Source organism: Brienomyrus brachyistius, unplaced genomic scaffold (genome assembly GCF_023856365.1).
Source record: "Brienomyrus brachyistius isolate T26 unplaced genomic scaffold, BBRACH_0.4 scaffold163, whole genome shotgun sequence".
Taxonomy (NCBI): Eukaryota; Metazoa; Chordata; class Actinopteri; order Osteoglossiformes; family Mormyridae; genus Brienomyrus; species Brienomyrus brachyistius.
Genome location: NW_026042438.1, coordinates 283,807 through 305,165, shown reverse-complemented (window position 1 = coordinate 305,165; position 21,359 = coordinate 283,807). Strand labels below are relative to the sequence as shown.

Sequence of the window (21,359 nt, the reverse complement as noted above, 5' to 3'; positions counted from 1 at the left end):
ATCAGGGCATGTGAACTGTTCAAGAACAAGTCACTTACTATCTACACTGATAGTCAATATGTGTTTGCAGCTGTCCATCACCATGCAAGAGTCTGGAAAAATAGAGGTTTTAGAACATCACAGGGCACATCTCTTACTCATACGAATTTGCTACTTAGATTATTAGACGTTGTGCATTTACCGACTCACTTTGCACTGTGCAAATGCAAAGCACACCAGACTGATGACTCTGCAGAAACCGCAGGAAATAGTTTTGCAGATAAAACCGCCAAAGAAGCGGCACTGAAACAACCTACCTTATCAGTGGCAGACATTCTTTTTATAGATAGCGATGTGCTATGTGATGCACAGATTCATGCTCCTAAAATAGAAGTACAAAGTTGGATCAAAAGAGGAGCAATACAACGAGAGAAAGTTTACTATATGAATGACAAGCCCATCCTACCAAAAAATTTATACAAAACAGCTGCTTTGGTGAGCCATGGAAATACTCATGTCTCAACAGGAGGGATGGTACATATCATACAACAATATTTCTATGCTATAAATTTTTCTGATTATGCAAAACAATTTTGTAGGACATGCTTAATTTGTTGTAAACACAATGCACAAGGAAACATCAGACCAAAACGTGGCCAGTTCCCCACAGCTGAGTATCCGTTTCAAGTTGTACATATGGATTTTATTGAATTATCTTGGTCACAAGGAAAGAAATACTGTCTAGTTATTATAGACACCTTTTCTAAGTGGGTAGAAATATACCCTGTAAAGCATTGTGATGCAATGACCGTTGCAAAATGTTTGGTAAGCCATTATTTCCCTACCTATGGCATACCTCATATTATAAGATCAGACAATGGGACTCATTTTGTAAATCAGACTATGTCCCTTTGCTCACAAGCATTAGGTTTTACGCTTAAGAATCATTGTGCGTATCACCCCCAGAGCGCAGGCTTAGTGGAAAGGACCAACGGCACTATTAAAACAAGGCTAAAAAAGACAATGGAAGAGACAAAAAGGCCGTGGCCAGAATGTTTGTCTCTAGTAAAATTATGGATGAGAATAACTCCCACTCCTGCAGGATTAACACCTTTTGAAATAGTGTATGGTAGACCATTTCCCCTAGCAACTGAAATGAATGACATAGAAAAAGCAGACCGAGAAAATACGCTGGCTGATTGGATGCGTAAACTACTAACATCACAACAAAAACATAGCCCCAGTAGTCTGCCGGTAAATTCTGTTTCTACTCAACAGGATAACTTGCAGCCGGGAGATTGGGTCCTGGTCAAGGTCCTGTTGCGGAAAGATTGGAGCACACCTCGGTGGGACGGTCCTTATCAAGTCCTCCTCACAACACCAACAGCAGTAAAGATCGCAGAACGACCTTCCTGGATACACAAAAGTCACTGTAAACCCATCAAGCCCTTATCAGAGGCCTCAGCAACAGAGTAGCAGTGGAAGTCCGCTACAAAGGCACAGTAACCAATAGGGTGCTGTTGTCTCAACCCGGTGAAGAAAACAACTGAGCTGCACTCTATTTAGGATGGCCCTGATAGGGTGGGGATGTGGTAAAGTGACTCTAGGGGTCATTCTTGTTGTAGGACTTGTATGGTTGTCCTGGCTCTCACCAGCTCCATTACAGCACCTACGGCGATGGACCCATGATGACTTCCATCTACGCCCGTTGCCCGCTGACCACTCACATCCATTTATGCAAAACTACTGGTACCGATATGTACATGATACTGTAACAGCGAAAAATGTGACAAATTGCTATGTTTGTTCAGTAATGCCCACTCATAGTGAAGGACCTACGGTGTATGGTAAAGCTATGAACATATCCCAAGCCAAGTGCGCTGCTTCTTTCGCAGGAATAGGATACCAGAGCCGTCTTTCCCTTATATTTTCGCTAGCAGGGGAAGATGTGAACATAACTATACCTGGGACTAATAGAATGACAGTGGTCCGAATTAAGTATCAGGAGGCTACAGGAAACTACCCAGATGACGTTGGGTTTCAAAATGGTACCTGTATACAGGATTTCTGGGTAGACTTCGCTGTTGCTAAAACTAATGTCTCACTTCCTTTTTCTGTCTTGATGGACCGAGACCCACTGACATATCAGCATGCCATTTGTTTTAAGCAAGATAATGGTACGCGATGGATAGGAGGAAACACCACGAACTGTAACCTAACATATGTAGACAGCATGTATGGATCTCCAATTTCGATGCTTCGCCCCAGTAATGGAACATATTGGGTGGACGGAGTAGCATGGTTGTGTGGACCTCGTGCATACTTTGTCTTACCACCGAACTGGTTTGGAGTGTGCGCTCTTATTTTTGTTTCAGATCACACCTTCCTGATAGCACAGGAAAGTAAAACTTTCTTCAGAAGCAGGAGAAGGCGTTCGATATCAATACAACCCCATGATAGTGTGTGGGGAACCGACGTGCCCGCTGAACATAAATTGTGGGGAACAGGCAGTAAAGTTATGCTGGCCCTGTTCCCTGGGCTAGGAATTGGAAAACTCATGCTACGCGTAGAAACTCTAAATTATAGACTAGGTCTATTTATGAATGATTCGATACTGATTAACCAAAAACAAAATGAACAATTAGACATAACCAGACAGATGGTAATCCAGAATCGTATGGCATTAGACCTACTGACAGCCGCACAAGGAGGAGTATGTGTCCTCCTGAACCAAACGTGCTGCACTTACATTCCTGACAATGTGCACTCACCCAATATGACATCTGCCTTAGACCGCCTCCGAAACTTACAAAAAGTGATGACCATGGACAGTCGACCGCAGTCCTCCTCATCCTGGTTAGACTGGTTTATTACAGGAACATGGTGGTCAATACTGATGAAAACATGCCTACCTCTTCTTTTGTTTTTCATTTTATTTTTCTGTTGTTTTATTACTGTTATACCATGTTTGAAAATGTTTATTAATCAAGCTCTTAATGCTGCTTTTCGGACACGCAGTACAATGTTTCTCTCCCTTACCCAAACTATAGAGACAGAGCCTGTTTCCAGCGATGGCGATGAAGAAGACATATAATTCATAATGACGGCCGAGCCGAAAGCACCCGTGCAGGGCTCGGACCTGAAGAAACGGAATTAAATGTTTTCCAGGATAATGACAATGTGGTCTAAATGAAGGTTGTACCTAAAGTGCTTTTGCAACTTCTACAATGTTGATGCTTCTGATCATACTGTCATGATAAACAGGAGGGACTGTTAGGTTGAAGAAACAGTTGTTAATCATTTCTGTATGATCAGCAATGAGTGTAAATATATATGTATACGTTATTTCTTATCTTCTAGCCACATACTCTTAGCTATTGTACTCTAAGTAGGTGGTTAACAGCTGCCTACTTAGATAAGAATCTCACTTCCCTCTCTTGCGCCCCCCATTGACTATAAATAAAGAAGCCAAGGGGAACCACCCTTTGTAACACATTCTGCTGTAGTTTGCATTGCAGAGAGTGTGGGTACCCTTGCAAGTAAAACTGTAACCTGTGTGTGTCTCGTAAATGTGGAGTTGGGGTGGAAACGCTGGGCGCTTTCCCCAACACTCACTCTTCTGCCTGAAGTTTTTGCATTTCATTGGTATTTAACTCCAGCAAAACAGCACATTCTTTCTTGTATTTGCTGACCATGATGATGGTCACAACCATTATCATTTGGTCCCCAAAGGAATTGACACGAACTGCATCTTTGGCAGGGCAAAGTCATACGTAGCAGCAACCCAAATTGAGCTAAATCCAAGGCAAATTGGATGAGGCTAATTCGTCATGCCTCCCACATCGCACACTGAAGGAGGGACCACGGGTGACAATGTGCAGGACTTACGTTCTTTATGATGAGTGGATAGCGGGTGATTCTCTGCATAGGCTTCAGCAGGAAGCTGGACAGTGGCATACCTTTACACCGGTGATCTGTAGCGATTTTCTGAGAGAGAGACACACACACACTTAGGAGTCAGAAACCCTAGCCTACGTCCTTATCTAAAGCACCACTCTAAATTTCAGTCTAGGTGCTTTAGAAGAGTTGAGTCCAGAGGTCTCATAGAACATAGTATTGGCCCGCAAGATATCTTTATTTTCTTCTGAAATGAATTACAAAGAACAGTTCAACATCCATTTAACCCGCTACCGCTTTTTCACTGAGGACATTTGGACGGCTGCAATTCTCCCGCTTACCGATCGCTCTGGAACAGCCTTTAACAATGAACTATCTACCCCTCCCATTTGTTCCAGGGCTGCTGCCCACCATTCCTCACCTTGAGGAAGTCCTTGAACTCGGGTTCCTTGTCAGTCTTTTGTTGCAGCAGGGCTGCACCGTTAAGCTGGCAGCTGCAGAAGCGGATGTAGGCCTGCATGTGCGAGAGCTCCGAGGCCAGGATGTCCCCAATCATCTGCACCGGCATCTTCTCGCCACCCGTTTTCTTCCTCACCCTCAGTGCCCTGCCATTCACAAACACAATCACCAAAACCGCAAAGGCCGCCAAGTCCAGTACCAAGCAATTTCTTCGTAAAAGTTCAGGTGAGTTTCAAAAACAGAATGCTGGCCAGTGCCATTCTCAACAAACATTCCAGTTTCCATGATCTTTAAGTGCAAAAACTGTGCAGCCTGTTTTGTTATTATCCATCGACTGCATAGATAATTCCTTTTCCTGGCACTTCTCTATTTCTGGGACTTCACTCTGCCTATGACATTTGCTGTTGTGGGACACGATACTCGCAGTTCGTATTCCTAGAGCAAGGTGGCAGCATCGGATCACGTTTCATTCCCAAGAATTTCAGCTACCAAGAAGAAACAAGCTTGTGGAAAGACACACTTGTGAAGTTTGGTGTTGGACATAATCAGGTCCTTCCAGTTGACGAAGATCATGGCCATTTCAACATCTGTCAGGCGTCCCGACTCAGACATGGGCTTGTAAAACACCTGGAGAAAAAAAAATGAGAGACGGGCAAAGTTGGAAAGGGTTAGTAAAGGTTAAGAGGGATAACAAAATGTTAGGGAAAATAAGTTAAACATGTTCTGGCACAAAAACCTACACTCAAAGCCCTATACATGAGATCCATGACAAGAATATAAAAACTCAAAACTGCAAATGCTTAAAGCAGACTGAAGTGCAAAGACCTCACGGGGGCCCCACTGCAGATCATACCTCCAGGACCAGCTGAAGGTCAGCCATGTATCGCTCCTCCGTCTCAATGAGCTCGTGGATGTAACCCTGTCGCTTCCTCTCCTGCGGACTCATGGTGTCCAGGCTGGTCAGGTCAGCACACCCTGCAGGGTCGGGGATGACGGGGGTGGGGGTGGGAGTGGGGGGGGGGGCAGCCGCGGTCAGCAGCTGTCTTGCGTGGCCCCAAACATGTGGCTAAACCACTGGCTTGAGAAGCCGCTACCCGGAGCTGTCGCTAAGTCACTGCGCGAGAACAACCCTCCCGTCCGTCTTACCTTTTGCTGAAAATTCAGATGCGCGCAGACGCTGAAACTCCATTGGGTAACTTTCAATACGCCTTTTTGCATGAGCCTCATCCCCAAGCCTTAAAAACCGCAGCCAGGTTTCCTCTCTCGAACCCATTTTGCCTGGGACTGTAACCATCCTAGTGCTTAGCTTCTTGAATAACCTGGTCCTGGATATATATATATATTAGACGCTAATAACCAAACCTCACACCATCCTTGTGTAAGACAATGACTTGCCAAAAAAAAGCAGGTGCTTTTTAAGCAAATCCTTTATTTTCACGATAAATGTACATATGTATAATTTGAAGCACATTTTCAAAGTAACACAGCTTGGGAACTTTAACACAGACAAACTGACTTGACTACTGCCAATGCACTGTGGGTAAATTCCCAGTGGGGCCAAATGAAACCTCAAACTGCATAGACTGTTTAACAATTAATGCAAGGGATTCATTCAAAATGCATCTCTCTTGCCAGCAGCATAAACAGATTGCAAATTTGCATAAACAGAGCAAACCTTTAATTGCTTGCAAAATGTTTTCCAAGTAGAGGATATTTTTCAGCTGTTAAATACCTTATTCAGACATTTCTATGCCTTACTGCAAGTAATCACACATATTGTAGACTGAGCACACAATATCACAGTCATCCATTTTTTTTTCATTAAACTGCACTTTCATATAAAATAAAATAAGTCAATACAACTAAGAGTAAAATCTGGGCAAACCAGGTTACATTCAAAATGCTTGTAGTTTTACTACAAAGTGCCGCAGCAGTGATGATTTCTTGAACACTGAGGCACAGAGAGTTTCACCCTGATGTGAGAGCAAAAGACCACACTTTATAAACCACCAAATCTGCCATTTTTATCCTTAACCGAGTAATACGATTCTTTAGCATTTGTTCCAAGGACATTGTCAACACATGAATTTACCTCTGGCTAATAGTTACACTGGCATGGACCAAATAGTCAGCAGGCACCATGCAGAAGGATAATCTTCAGAGTCTAAACCTTAGTGACCAAAAAAAGAATTAGCCCATCTAACATCTGAATTTTATCAATAACCAAATAATCAATGGTATCTAACTGCAAGGCAGATTTTCATTTTAAGTTGCATGAAAAAGCAAAGTGTGAGGCTCAGTGGGCTAAAGCCTCGTTTTTCGCCCAGCCTCAGTACATCTGCGGGTCCTTCAGCAAGGCCCTTAACCCCCAGCTCCCTGGATGCTGCTATGGGTGGCTACCCTTTGCGGCCAGCTTGCTGTCACTTACAGAAAGCAAACTGGGGGTGGCGTAAAGAGAATTTCCCCATAGGGCTCAATAAAGTATCAATTATTATTAAATAAAGACATGTATCTTAGTTATAACTAGTTTTTAAACTTGTTAGAACCCAGAAACCGCAAAACATGTACTGTTAAACACCAGCAGGCCTTGTTTCGTTAAAGGTTATGCATATAATTACCTGAATTAACCACTCCATCTTGGTGGGGGGGGGGGGGCATTTACATTGACGTTACCTCCCTAAGGTCACTTAAAGCAAAAAAAAATATATTCTAAAACATTTCCAGTATTATGGCAGATCAGCTGAAAACTCACAGCATCCTGGTCCAAACCCCCTCAGGCGGGAAAGCGGCAGACACTGCACCGGGGCACTAACAGGGCAAACCAAAGTCCACCAAAGCCCGCCGCGAGTGTTCGGAAAAAACAGCAAACAGTGAAGCAAGGACCCAGAACTTTGACCCTCGAATGGCTCACCGACCCCCACATAGGGAAAAGATGAAGGCTGCAACCAGTGTATGACTGCCTGCTTGAATACCCTTCCACTCCATACATTATAACAAATAACACCCTCAAAATACACAACTACATGTAAGGCAACAAAGGTTTCCCCTTAGTCTAGGTATGTATGACGAATATTCTACACACTATACCCATAGGCAAAACACAGTACTTAAAGAAGTACGTAAACAGCCAGTAATCGTTGAAGCTCATGTGTCGCCGTAGGCAAGCTACACCACCAGGGCCCCCTGTCTGCGACAAAGTGATATTGGCTGGCTAAGGCAGCGCCTCACCAAAAGATGGCACCCCAGGTGGCTGCCTATGTCACCTAATGGGTTGACCAGCACTGAGCACAGTACTATAGCTAAAGCCATGGGATTTCGTAGAGGGAGAGGATTAGGGTTAGGGTTAGGGTTAGGGTTAGCAGGGTTAGGGTTAGGGTTAGGGTTAGGTTTGCACTCATGGGGTTGGCAAAAAAAACCTACCAATGGAAAGCATGTGTCTGTGTACATGTGAATTCATACTGTGAACACACGCACACACACTTATGCAATTACCCAACGGTACGTAGCCCATAACTGAACTACAAGCTAAGCGTAAACGCACCGTTGCCTGCACAGATTATCCCAGATTTTCCATCTGCGCAGTAACATTCAGATATAACTGTCAGTGAGAGACGTTTTAACAAACAAACAAAAAAAAGTTAGGATACTCAATTGCACTTAGGGTAAAAAGCCATTTTTGAAAGAAAAATATGTTTTAAATAGTTAATGACTATGACTCTACATACCTTCACGCTCTCCCAAAAAGCTGTTTAAATGATATGCTTTATACTTTAAATATGGCATCAGCATCTATCACTGGCATTGTAATTGCTTTGCATCATAAGCAAGAACAATTTTAAAGACTAAAAACATGAATATAAAAATTACAGAGGGGGGCACTTGCTGTTGGACTGGTAGGTGTGTGGGACCTGCTTCAACACATGAGGAAAAAAATTTAAATAATAATAATAATAATAATATTAAAGCAGAAGTAAAAGAAAGTGAATTTGATGAGAAGGCAGGCCCTATCCAGCGAGGAAGCATTGACTGATATGGAGCACCTAAAGGGTATCTGAACAGCTCTGAGAAGCTGTGGAGGAAGAGGCAACGATGCCGTCCTACAAGAACAACACAGATAGAGGGAAAGATGGAGGGAAAGGTGGGGGGGAAAGAAGGGAAAGATGGCAGGAGAAGAGTGTAAGGAGGGTGGACGGATGGATGGAAGGAGAGGAGTGCTTCTCTGAAGCACAACTCTGAGAAGAAACCCAGTCCTAATAGGCGGATGGCAGAAGAGAGAGTATGCACGCCATGATGTGGAAACTCATCGACCCTCTCATCATGGTTTTTTATGAAGACATTTGCCAATACCAGGTAGTATCTTTCAAACTGCCCTACTTCACATCACCAGGCCTCCCATGAGGTCACCAATGAATCATTTCTTATCTGTGTTTAGGTTTCCCCTGCAGCACACAGCTACTGCAAACTCTCTCGATTCATCTTTGGACACAAACCATTTCTGTTCAGAAAGTCAGACCCAAGCAGGAAGCCAAACCGTAGCCTTGGTAGAGCTGCAGTCAGCAGGAGAACAGCCCTTTGAGAGACCCATACAATGCAGGTGGGCACTGTAACGTGGGTCAACTTTTACCCGAAGGTCACTTTCCACCTTAGATTTTGGAACTACCGCTCTCTCATTTATTGCCAACAGCATGAAACACTAGGCTGCAAACTTTGTATCTTAAGACATTTGCAACTATCAACAAGACAAACAAATATTACTTGGGGGGGGAAAAAAATTAAACTTACATTGTTGACTGGGATCGGACTCCGTGGTCATCTTGACGTAATTGGTGGGGAACAAGCCGACGACGCCATTCAGCTCCCCTTTCCACCAATCAGCATCGTCCTTGTTCAGCACATTGATCAGTTGACTTTTGGAGAAGCTCATCTCATCCTCGTTGCCCGCCTTGTAGTGATGTGTGGTGATGACCTGGCAAACTGAAGGAACAGCCAACATGTAGGAAAGGCTGTTACGGAAGATGCAGACGGAGATCATCGCAGATCTTGGCATGTGATGCTGTTGATCTTACTTGGAACTGGAGCTGGTGTGGACTTCCCACTGGTGGGGCCCAAGAGCTTGACGTGGGAGGCGGGGAACCATCCGTTCTGGCGTTTTTTACCCCTAGCCTGGACAGATACAAGACAAGAGGTTCCTCATCAGGACATACATGCCAACCTAATTTAGGACAAATGCATCTGACCTGAGAGAGACCCGCAACTCAACTTCAATGCCTCCTCCCAAAAACAGCCCAGGATTAGACCTCATTATGGGCGGCCTCCACATTTGATTAACGTCACTATCATGACAACACGGGTCCACAGACCTGCAGAACCCCTTGCCACCACCCAGATGGGTTCTTGCCCTGGATGAGGATAAGCTGTCCCGGGGCCAGGCTCAGCTGCTCCGCTCCGGTGGCCGTGTACGCAGTCGTCACTTGGGCAACCTCTGTCATACACATTCACAAATGAATGCGAACGCAAACAAGCACACGTGTTCAAGGTAGATAGAGCTTCGCAACAGTCGGCACTCGCAAAGACTATTGAACACAGCTGTGTTTCATCTGTATACAGGACACAGCCTAGCTGCAGATGCACCAGCATCAACGGAAAGGCAAAGATAAAGGTGTGTGGTGGCTGCCAGTGAATTTCTTGGCTCTTTACTGAGTGGTGACTGTGGGATCCCGCATCCTTACCTGGCTTTTTGCCGACTCCACCTGACTTTCCAGTGGTGCTATATGTCTGTAGACAGACACACATATTGGTAGAGGTCAGAGTAGCAAAAGTTAGCCTGTCATGATTTATTATTTATAGACAATAAACTCTGCAGTTTAAGTATCTCTGAGAAAAGTCGTTCATGACAATTTACTTCAGATTCCTTTGGCGTTACGTAGTTGGAGGGGAAGACTCCACTCCTGTCTCCGATGTACCCTTTCCACCAGTCCCCTTCTCTTTCCGTCACAACGACGGTGTCTCCTTCGTTGAAAGTGAGGTCTCCTGACTCTGGGCTTTCATAGGTATATAAGGCTACATACTCTGATTGGATGAGAGACAGAATGGCCAAATGATTTTTAACTGCCACAAAACCTGCCTTCTGATTAGACAGAAAATCAACGGTCAACAGCCAGTGACAAAATCCGGCTTTCTCCTTTTCGACAATGGCCTCTCACACCAGACCCTGTTTCAAGGTTACTTCTGACATGCTAGCAGCAATACCATTAATATCAAGATGATTAAAAGGTACGCAAGAGAAGTCAAGATGACAATATGGCCAAACAAAGTGAAGAGTAGTGACTGGCTAAAATGGAATGTTGGGTATCAAAGAAAGACACAATGTATGCAAAATGCGCTTCTGCTTAGCTTAATTTAACTTCTTTTCATTCAAATTCTTCCCTGGAAAAGAAACTTACCTTCTTGTAGAGTATTGTCAGGGTTATTGAACTCATCCACAGAAGAATATAGGGGTCTGGCAAAATAAAGTGAAAAAAAATGGATCGGCGATTCTGCTCATACGCATTTTTCAATAGAAAAAGAAAAAAATCCCTTACAAATTGATCTCGCTTATCTCAACCAATAATATAAGCACAAAAACATCACAATAGCATTCATAAGTGTTGAGTCAATCAGTCAAACCAAATTTACCATACTAAATCTAGCACATTTTCTCAAACATGTCACAAAGAAAAGGCAGGGATTATTTAAAATCACTCCTAGATGCCTGCCCCGAAAAATGCAAATCAAATACCACTTCAGTAATAAATACGTAGAAATATGGAATTAGAATAAGGAAATGGCTCAGTAAATGACCACCAGTCTCCAGGTAGCTGACAGGCTTTGGTCTGAGCAGAACCAGAACCCTTCTGGAACCTCCCGAGGAACCGCCAAGAGTGTCACTTACTCATTCCGGCTCAGCCCTGCACCCCATTCAGCTCCCCCAGCCACCAGTTTTCCTGCTGCTCCAGCACCGTGATGATGTCATCCTTGGAGAAGTTCAGGTGGTTGTCCGTCTTGGCCGTCCAGGAGCACAGCGCTTGCACCTGGAGGCCACTTGCCACCTGACAACGCAGAAAACATGTCTGTCAGCCGGGACACCACTCAGGAAACAAGATCTGATCTAGACGTACTTGAAACTACCTTAAAAATCCCCCCAAAAATGGACATTTTGATAAATGTTAACATGAAAGTTTACCAACTTATGAATATACCTAGAAAGTTAACACTCTCGTGCATACATGGTACATCTCAGTGTATTGTTATATATGTGCAAACACATGCACAAATATGACCAAAAAAACAACATATATACAAACTACACTATTAGCAAACATAGTTGACTTGTTTATGGCGATAAAATCATGCATTTGTGTTGGGGGCCCCTTGCTGGCCACAAAGTCACCACCTTGTGGAGGGGCCCCAAAGTGGCTTTTTAAATGGGTCCCCAGAAACAGCAAACCTGCTTCTGATTGTTATATATAAATAAAGAAAAAGCATAGTACAGAACAAAATACTGCAGTAACGTGCAAGACAGTCGCAGAAGCAGTTGAAGGCTTCTGAACAGACATGGTTCAGATGCAGCCATGCAAACAGGCCACAGACTCACTGGCACATAAATACGCATAGGCATGCAGTGGAAATACAGAAAAAGAACACGACCGATCGGGTGGGGCCAGTTCTGAATTCTCACTCGAGACAGTTACGGTATTCTTCAGGTAGGGGGCGCTCCCAGGATAACTACCTGTCCATACTCCATAGAGGCAGAGCCTGGAGGGTGGGTGGGAGTGAAGGCAGAGTTCTGCCCTGCCCCCCCAGGAGTGCTCTGTCCTGCTGGGAAGGTACTGGAATTAGCCTCCGCCTTGCTGAAGTAGGGACAGACCAGGAGAAAACGGTCAGTGAGACCCACATAAGCATTCAGATATGACACAGGACCAGTTTAGATGCTGGACACCAAGGGGCAACATTACCTTGCAGAGACTGAGGTAGATGCAGTTGTGGGCATCAGAGCCTGCTTGGTGCTGGCCGCAGATTCCGGTTGGCTGTGCTTCTCGACGTAGCTCTCAGGGAACCAGCCCATCTTGCCCTGGTAGCTGCCATACAGCCAGCCCTGCTCGCCTTCCGTCTTCTCGTCCACCTGCGGACTCAAGGCGATTGGTTAAGGGCTACCACATGACACACATGGGCGTACTATCCAAAACCAGGTCACGACTGGCCAGAAAACACCCTAAAACATATGAAAGGAGAAATGTGCCATTAATAAATTAAATATGTCTACATGTTTATTTATTTTGTCACAGGGGCACTTGTACCCCTCTGTCCTCCCCCCCCCAAAAAACTGCTCCTTGTTGCACTTTATGGTGAACAAAAGGATTCTAGATCTAACTGTAAAACACCCGAAAAGGATTCAGAAAAAAAGAGCTAATCAGGCACCAGGGCAATGATTCAGCACATTTAATTTATGGTACAAACAGATTAACATATGGGGGTGCACTCTGTATACCTCAATCAAGCTGTCCGTGTCAAAGGTGAGCTCGTCCGCGTTCCGTGCTGTGAAGGGGTACAGGGCTCTGTAGGTTGTCAGGGAGGCCGATTTCCTGTGTGTTGACTTGACGGGTCTCAAATTCCCTGCAACGACAGTGAGTCAGTCACCTCCTTGTGTGACTGTTCTTCAGAACGCTGTGTCACTAATGACGCACTGCAGCTATTGAACCAGCACACGACACCTCGGGTCTGCTGATGGGACACTTGCATTTGGAGGCTGATGAAGAAACTGTACAAACCCCACCGCTAATGGTAGCTTTACGTGTCTGAGATTGTGATTTGTCACTGCGTTTCCACACCTCCCGAAGGGGGCTGCATCGAGGCCATAATCCTTACCTTTTCGCTCCTCTAGGCCCCTGATCAGGGCCGACAGCTTCTCATGAATGTCTGTCTTGCCTAAATTGTGCTGCTGCTGCTGCTTTTGCTGCCGGGCCTCTTCCTCCCGCTGTCTGGCCACGGCCTCCTCCTCCTGTTGCTTTCTCCTCCTGTCCTCCTCTCGCCGTCTCTCCTCTTCCTGTCTCTTCTTCTCCTCTTCCAGCCTCCTCCGCTCCTCCTCCTGTCTCCTCCGCTCCTCTTCCTGTCTCCTCCGCTCCTCTTCCTGTCTCCTCCGCTCCTCTGCATCCCTGACAGCAGCTATCTGAGCCCGCTGACGTCTTCTCTCCTCCTCCTCCCTCTCCAGCTCCTGCTCCTCCTCCTTCTTCCTTCTGTTCTCTTCCTCTTGCCTCCTTCTCTCTTCCTCCTGCCTCCTCCTCTCTTCCTCAAATCTCTTTTTCTCTTCTTCCAGTCTTTTCCTCTCCAGCTCTAGCTTCCTTCTCTCTGCCTCCACCTTTCTCCGCTCCTCCTCTTGCCGCCTCCTCTCCTCTTCCTTCTGCCTCCTCTCCTCCTCCGCCCTTTTATGTTCCTCTCGCCGCCTCTCCTCCTCTATCCTCTTCTCCTCCTCCCTCTTCTGGGCTTCCTCCTGCCTCCTCCTCTCCAGCGGCCCGGCGGTTCCGCTCAGCCTGCTCCTGAGCGGCGCGCAGTTTGGCCCGGAGTTCACGCTCACGTTCTTCCTCCTCCTTCAGCTTGGCCTCCCGCTCCTCCTGGATCCTCCTCCGCCGCTCCTCCTCCTCCCGCTCCAACTTCACACGCCACTGCCGCTCTTTCTCCAGCTTGGCTTGCCTGTGAATGACATGATGCATCACATTGAAGCTGAATTTGGCCCAGCACCACATCATGGCCCTTCAATCACGTGATGCAGCTATATTTTCTTTAAACAAACCATCAAGGTCACGTCATCCATTCAAATTTAATGCTTTAACTGAACTTTGTCACACTGGGTCTGTAATTGACATTAAAATTGCTCTTAGCCATCTGACATGTTCTGACATTATGTAGGTGATGTGTTGACCCACTTAAAAATAGAAAAACAAACAAAAAATAAGTAAAAGGGAGCTCTGGATCCCCAAGGACCAGCTTGGGAAGCACAGTGTTAAAGTGATATTAAAAAGCGATTTAGGACAGGTCAGTCACCATTGCAGGGAAACCAAACCTGGCACCATGACAGCCAACAGAAATGCAAAAACGACAACAGAGCATGCAGGCCTTGCAGGAGGCCTAGCTCACCTGACCGCCTCCTCCTCCTCTCTCTTCCTCCTCTCCAACTCCAGTTCTCGCCTCCGCTGCAGGTCACATAGCTTGTCGGCCTTGACCTGCCGCAGTCTGTCCAGGACCTGCTGCTGCTTGGTCTGGCTTTCCCGGAGCTCCTGTGGGAAGGGACCGGGCCCGCACCACCATTAGCGCAGAGCACCAAGCCACACCGCCAACCACCACTCGCTATACAAGGTACAGACACCAGATCCAATTCAGAACACACGGGATTCTGGGCCATAGATTATGGATGTTTTGAGGCTTCACTTCTCCACTTTATTCTATTTACAAATGCTACTGGCCCCTGTACAGCACACTGGGCTAACTAGAGGCAAGCCACAACATTGATGCCTTTCTACCACCAGTAATGCCTCCTCACCTTGATGTCCACGTTGTACTGGTCCATCTCCGACAGTTTTGCCACGGTATCCTTCTCCAGCACATCCAGCTGCTCCTTGAGTTTCCGACAGACGATGTCCTTCTCAGTCACGCCCCTCTTTACGGAGGAAAGTGTCGGACCTGTATACAGAAACACTACCTCTAAGCAAGACCCTTCACCTGCAATTGCTTCATCCTGGGACTGACAATCTACATCTAAGCCCTGCAAGGAAGTCCTCCAACTTGCAGGGAAAACTGCAAGGGGGTTGGTGGCAGGGTTGGCACTCCAGCCACCGGAAAAAAATGTACACTGTTCCATTCCATTCGGACTAGTGTGATGCTGAGGTGTCACCCGCTGCACGACTACACTCAGGTTCTCATCCCTGAGGTGGTTCGTGTGGAGGGTGCAGCAACGCGCTGTATCAGCAGGGGGCCCTTACATTAACAACCCTAAGTGCACCTCAAGGTTATATGGTAAGTATTTTCTTGTTGACATGTGAGAGGGAGGGCTGTGACAGATAACCTGGCCCCCACAATCCCCCACTCCACCCAAACCCTACAGAGCCGAGATGAGTTGGTAGCCGACTTGTGCCCAGAACTTCTGGAAACTCCTGTACTGCTGGAAAAGCCTTCCAGGGGGGGTTACATCTGAAAGCTGGCTGAAAGAACGCCAAGATTCTGCATTGCTGTCATCGAAGCAAAACTGTCGACTGCCTCCAAGCCTTTTAGTCTAAGGTGAATAATGTAGCTAAAATATAAAGATGTATTACAAGTGGGTGCATCCAAACTTTTGTCTGGTAGTGTACACCTACATTTTAGAAGCACAAGAAGCATGTACCACCCATGTGCCACCATGACATTTAAGTACTTCAAGAATGACTGCAGGGGGGGGGGGCGCCAGGTAACGCAGGGAGAAGCAGGGAGATCAGACTCACCAGACCTACTGTTCAGCCCCATGTTGCATAGGATCTCCTTGCATCTCTGCTGCTCCACAATCAGCTGAGAATGTTTCCTCTGCCCCTCCTGCACAAAAACAGGCCAAACTCCCTCAGAAAGCTGGAGAATCCTGAAATAAACCCTCCCTGGAAACTTCACCCTATCTATCTATTGCTTTTATAGTAAATTCCCCCCCAAAAAAACTGCACATTCTCCAGGAAAGGTGTGAAGAACAGTCTCTCCCTTGGTTGCCAAAATCTGAAGACTGCTAATCAGACAGGAGTGGCACAGCTGTTGTATAACGCACAGCAGACATAACGCCAGATCACATGGAAAAAGAACCGTGTTGAATCTATTTATCAGTGTTGCAGCTGGTGCTCGTCCCATAGCTGCTGGGATCTTGGACGGCAGCGGAGGAAGGCCGCAGACCTCAAGCTGCCGCTGCAGGGCGTTGACCTCCAGCAGGCAGCTGTCCTGCTTCTGACTGATCAGTTCCAGCTCTCCCTTCTGGATGCTCCTCTTGCTCTGGACGTCCCTGAGTCGGTCAGAGATCTGCTTGTGCTTGTCTCTCTGAAATTAAACAGTGGTCTTATGAGTCCTGAGGGCGGGAATATTGTCGCTGTGGACACAAGCATGTGTACCATTGACATCTGAAAGGAAAACGTGCGTCTCTGATAGTGCGATTTCAACAGCTGGCTGTTCCTCGTTCCTGAAGGGGAATGCAGTCGGTCGGGGCAAACAGGTGCAGGACGGCCTGGTCCTCACCACAGCCTCCAGCTCCAGCTCCAAGCTCCTCTTCTTGGCCTTAAGCTTGATGATGTCCTCTTGTTCTTGGTTCCTCTGATTCAGCAGCTCCTGTCGCCTCCTCCGCTCCCACTCCATCTTCCTCTGACGCTCCAGCTCCTGCTTAGCAGCCTGCAGGGACACACACATGATCACGACCAAACACACACACACACACACACACACACACACACACACACACACACACACACACACACACGCGCTAATCACAGGTCGCACACGTTCACACACAAGCTAAACCAATAACCAAATACATGCTGTCAAACCTTCCCAGCCATTCAGAGATGTACATAAACGGAGTTTCACCAGTAAACTAGTTTAATTAGTTATAATGCTGTATTTGCCCAACACAGGGTTACAATAATGAAGTTTTATTAACTTCCAGCCAATTATCACAGGGGGGCCTGGAGTCTATCCAGGACAGCACAGGGCACCAGGCTGGGGGGGTACACCCTGGACGGGATGTCAGCCCATCGCAGGGCACAAAACATGCACTTACACTAGAACCTCGCACTGCAGAGAATTTAAAGGCACCAGACCACCTAAGGGCATGTTTTTGGAGGAAGGCCACACAACACTGGGAGAACATGGAAACTCTCAAAGAGTGGAGGTGGGATTCCAACCCCCAGCTCTGAAAGGTATGAGGCAACAGTGCTGGTGAATCGCCAACAACATTAATTTGCTAAACCCAAATGTGATTGGCTGGGACTGGACCAATGACCAAAGAGCGACTGCCTAACCCCAAGTACAATGCTAGCATTCCATACTAGAAAGACTGACCTCCTTGCGTTCCAGCTCCTTTAAGCGCTCTTCCTCCTTCTGCCATTCCAGCTCGCGTTGCCTCTCCAGCCGCCGCTCCTGCTCCTGTTGCCGCCTCCTCTCCTGCTCCCGCGCCTCCTGCTCACGCCGCTCCTGCTCCTCCCGGGCCTTCTGGGCCCGCCTCTCTTGCTCGCGCCGCTCCTGCTCCTGTAAGACCTGCCGCCGCCTCTCCAGCTCAGCGTTTCCCCGCTGGAAGTTCTCCTTTAGCTTGTCCTCGAACGAAACTGCAAGGAGGGCCATGCACACGCACACGTGGTAACCATGGCAATAGGGGCAGTGACCTTTGACCTCCTGCAATTCAATGTGAATCAGGTGATTCTTTGTAAAGATACTAAGAACGGCACATCACTAATACACACTTGTGTCACCAAAAACATTCACTAGCTGAAGGTGCCTGTCTTTGTGTGTGTGTGTGTGTGTGTGTGTGTGTGTGTGTGTGTGTGTAAATCCGTCTGTCCGTTCTACTAATGCTACCATTACTCTTTGTCTTCTGGGGTGGTTCAACTTGAATTTCTTCAGGGACGATGGTGCGATTCAAAGGAAGCAATTCCCCCTGCTTCCCCGTTCTGCAAAATACAACATGCCTCCGTGTAGGTAGAAGGTGCTAGAACCTGAGACTCTGAGTCAGGCTACACAGGAACAACCACCATACAGCTTCCCGTGCTCACTCATCAGGAGTCCCTTAGCTGGGCTCAGTCGAAGTATCTCAGTGTATGGGGACACTCTCCCTTTCTGTAACAAAGCCTCCTAGCCTGTGATTCCAGATGGGTCAATGTCCAGCCTGACACAGCATATTCAACCCCCCCGCCTTTCCCCATTCATTACATATAACTATGGAAAAAAGTTAGAGACCATAGCACCAATTTTTGTTTCACTCAGTTCTCCTTTATGGGTATGGATCTGTGAATAATGTTTTTTTTTCTTTTGCAAACTGCAGCCTGGTTCTTTCCTGCTTCTCATTAATGAAGGGCTTCTTCCTTGCTTTATGGGACTTCAGCCCTGCTTCTATGAGCCTGTTATGAACTGTCCTAGCAGTGCACCTCACACCTGCACTTAACGTTTCCACCAAGTACAGGTCACTTGAGGTCATGATTCATGAGGCACTGTCGGATAAGTGAACGGGCATCTCAAGCATTGGGAAGTCGTTTCCACCCTTTACCTGGCTGCTTTCTGGCCTTTCTCAGTGTCTCCCGTTTCACCATATTCTTGTACACTTGCGTACTTAGAACCTGGAAGCAACCTGACGCTCAGCGTACCTTTCTGCCAGCAAAACCAGCTTTAAACAAGCAGATTTTTTTTCCAGTATAGAGTGGTCTCAATTTTTTTCCAGAGCTCTATTTACTGCTCTGCCGGGTTCACCGATTGGCCACCGGCGGCGGCTGTCTACCTGACGGAGGGGGGCACCAGGTCCCCGGGAAGCGTGAGGGGCAGCGGCTGTCCGGCCTTCGCCATGTCCACCAGGTGCATAGCCAGGATGAACTCCTCCCCTGTCAGCTGGCCGTCCTTGTCCACATCTGCCAGGTTCCTTGGGAGAACATGTGGGAAGGTCAGTAATCGAACCGGGTGCACAGATGGCGAAGACCAGCATAACTTCACCCAGACCATGAGGGGTCCAATTTAAAAACCAAACTAACCTACAAAAAAATGACAACTTACCCTGAGTTTTGTCCAACTGTAGGCTAATGCAAGTGTTCCAAGCATGTTTAAGGTATGCTAGGCTAGGCTATGAAGTTTGTTAGGTGAGCTGTAATAATAAAATGTATTCTCACCTAACAATATATTTTTTAGCAGTATTTTGAGAGACAGACATATAAAAAACAAAATGCCTTTAAATTTTTTTATTTTTTTTTAAAGCAGTGATTATTGCAGCACATTAAAAACCTGCGACACGCTTCCTATTAGTTGATTATCAGTAGGATCCCATGAGTCACAACTCAGAAGTACAGACCTCCTGCCTCGAGCCGTCGCACCAGCTGCCTGACGCGTGCTAACAGGAACAGACCACTTAAGAAAAGCAACCAGCCCTGGAAATATCATGATGGCTTCTGAAATCAGCGCAGGGTCAATTGGAGCAATTAGAGGTTGTTCAGGGGACCAGCAGAGAAATCACTGCCAATCCGGGGACTTGAACTGTCGACCTTGCGGTTACAGACATATGGTCCTCACCTGTGGAGCCACACACTGCCCGCATAGAGTGGATGCTGAAAGGATTGAGCTACGTAATTTAAGAGGGGCAAATAAACCAAGCGCACCACTGCGGCCGTGAAGAATTCAGTGGACACTCACCAAACAGTGGCTAGCTGAGTCTGAATGAGCTGGGATGAGGCCAGAACGTTCCTGACCTGCACACCTGCAAGGTAGAAAAATGGCGAGGGGAATATGAGCTTCAAGCTGAACGACCTGAAAACTGTGGGGGGGGGAGGGGGGGTTCCCACCAAGAAACCACCATTAACGTACAAAATGTTTCATAATCTAGCTCCCGTCGAACACAGCCTGCAATGTCACTTGTGAGCTGTGACTCATTTAATTACTGGAGTAATTAAATCAACAGCCGGAGCCCTGAGCCTTTTACCAGTGATGCAAAAGTCTGTAATTAATGTGAACTGCTTTCCTATTATTACGAACATGCCTGACGAATCCCTGAACAAGCTTATTACAAATAACATGCTGTGTTTAATTGTCATTAAAAGGTGCTAACTGGGTTCGCTGGGGAACCTGTCAAGTGCAGAGGTGGCATCTGAATAATCTACTCCTTACACATCTCTGTGAATTACTTACTGTTATGACTGCAACACCCACATTCAGATCATTAAAGGAAAAGCGTTTATGGCTGTTTAATGTCGTCGACACTAGAAACAAAGTTCCTCAGATCAGAGTTGAGTAGAATCAGGTGATGAAACTAGCGTCAAAATAGGCACTGTATAAAAAAGCTACAAGCATTTTAATTATTTCAAAAGTTAGCATGCTAGCCTGTTAGCATGTAAAATGCCTTGGCATGCTCAGATCAGGCTGAAAGGTTTGATCTAGGCGTATAGCAACACCCAGATTCAGAATATGGAGTAATCTCAAAACTTAGCATGTTAGCATATTAGCATCAAAACCAGATGTGTGGGCGTATCTCCGCCTAGGAATCTCGTAGAGACTAGAAACAAAGTTCCTCAGATTAGACATGATGAGAAAAGACATAAAACTAGCATCAAAATGTACAAAAAACTACAATCATGTTAACATATTAGCATCACAACCAGAAGTCGGCATCTCACCAGCCTAGGAATGCCCTAGAGATTAGAAACAAAGATCCTCAGATCCATCTTAATAAGTAGAGTAAAGACATAAAACTAGCATCAAAACAGGCAATGTACAAAAAACTACAATCATGCTAGCATATTAGCATCAAAACCAGAAGTCGGCATCTCACAGCCTAGGAATACCCTAGAGATTAGAAACAAAGTTACTCAGATCCGGCTTGATGAGTAGAATCGAGTGAAGAAATTAGCGTCAAAATAGGCAATGTACCGAAAAAAAAACTACAATCATGTTAGCATATTAGCAACAAAACCGGAAGTGGGCGTAACTCACCCTAGGAATGTCGTCGACACTAGAAACAAAGTTCCTCAGATCAGAGTTGATGAGTAGAGTAAAGACCACTTCCGGTTATCTCACTGCTGATTTCCTGGAGCTGCTAGATTCCCTCAACCTACAACAACAACATGTTGATGTCCCCACACATTCCAGGGGTCACACACTTGACTTGGTGTCAAGTGAGGCCAAGCACAGAGCCCTGTGGGACACCACAGGTGACGTTGTGGATGTGAGATTTTGCGCTGCTAAGGGTGACATGTTCGGTTCTGCCAGTTAGGTATGACGTGAACCAGTTATGAACAGTTCCTGAG

At 46.3% G+C, this 21,359-nt stretch overlaps 1 protein-coding gene across 1 annotated transcript; it reads right to left on the bottom strand.

Annotated features, from left to right (window-relative positions):
* Positions 1-3,867: 3,867 nt before the first annotated feature.
* Positions 3,868-20,227, bottom strand: LOC125728131 (intersectin-2-like; the record flags this gene model as incomplete). Its single annotated transcript, XM_049005207.1, has 25 exons — positions 20,224-20,227; positions 19,753-19,816; positions 18,854-18,991; positions 17,941-18,032; positions 17,428-17,690; positions 16,609-16,758; positions 16,273-16,413; positions 15,895-15,930; positions 14,909-15,025; positions 14,506-14,645; positions 13,971-14,061; positions 13,240-13,840; positions 12,863-12,987; positions 12,330-12,496; positions 12,104-12,224; positions 11,289-11,423; positions 10,238-10,462; positions 10,065-10,110; positions 9,696-9,817; positions 9,402-9,498; positions 9,118-9,309; positions 5,189-5,310; positions 4,856-4,962; positions 4,298-4,481; positions 3,868-3,966 (listed from the first exon to the last, which is right to left on the bottom strand). Coding segments are annotated over exons 1-25 (3,579 nt in total), but the record flags the coding sequence as incomplete, so codon positions are not given.
* Positions 20,228-21,359: the final 1,132 nt, after the last annotated feature.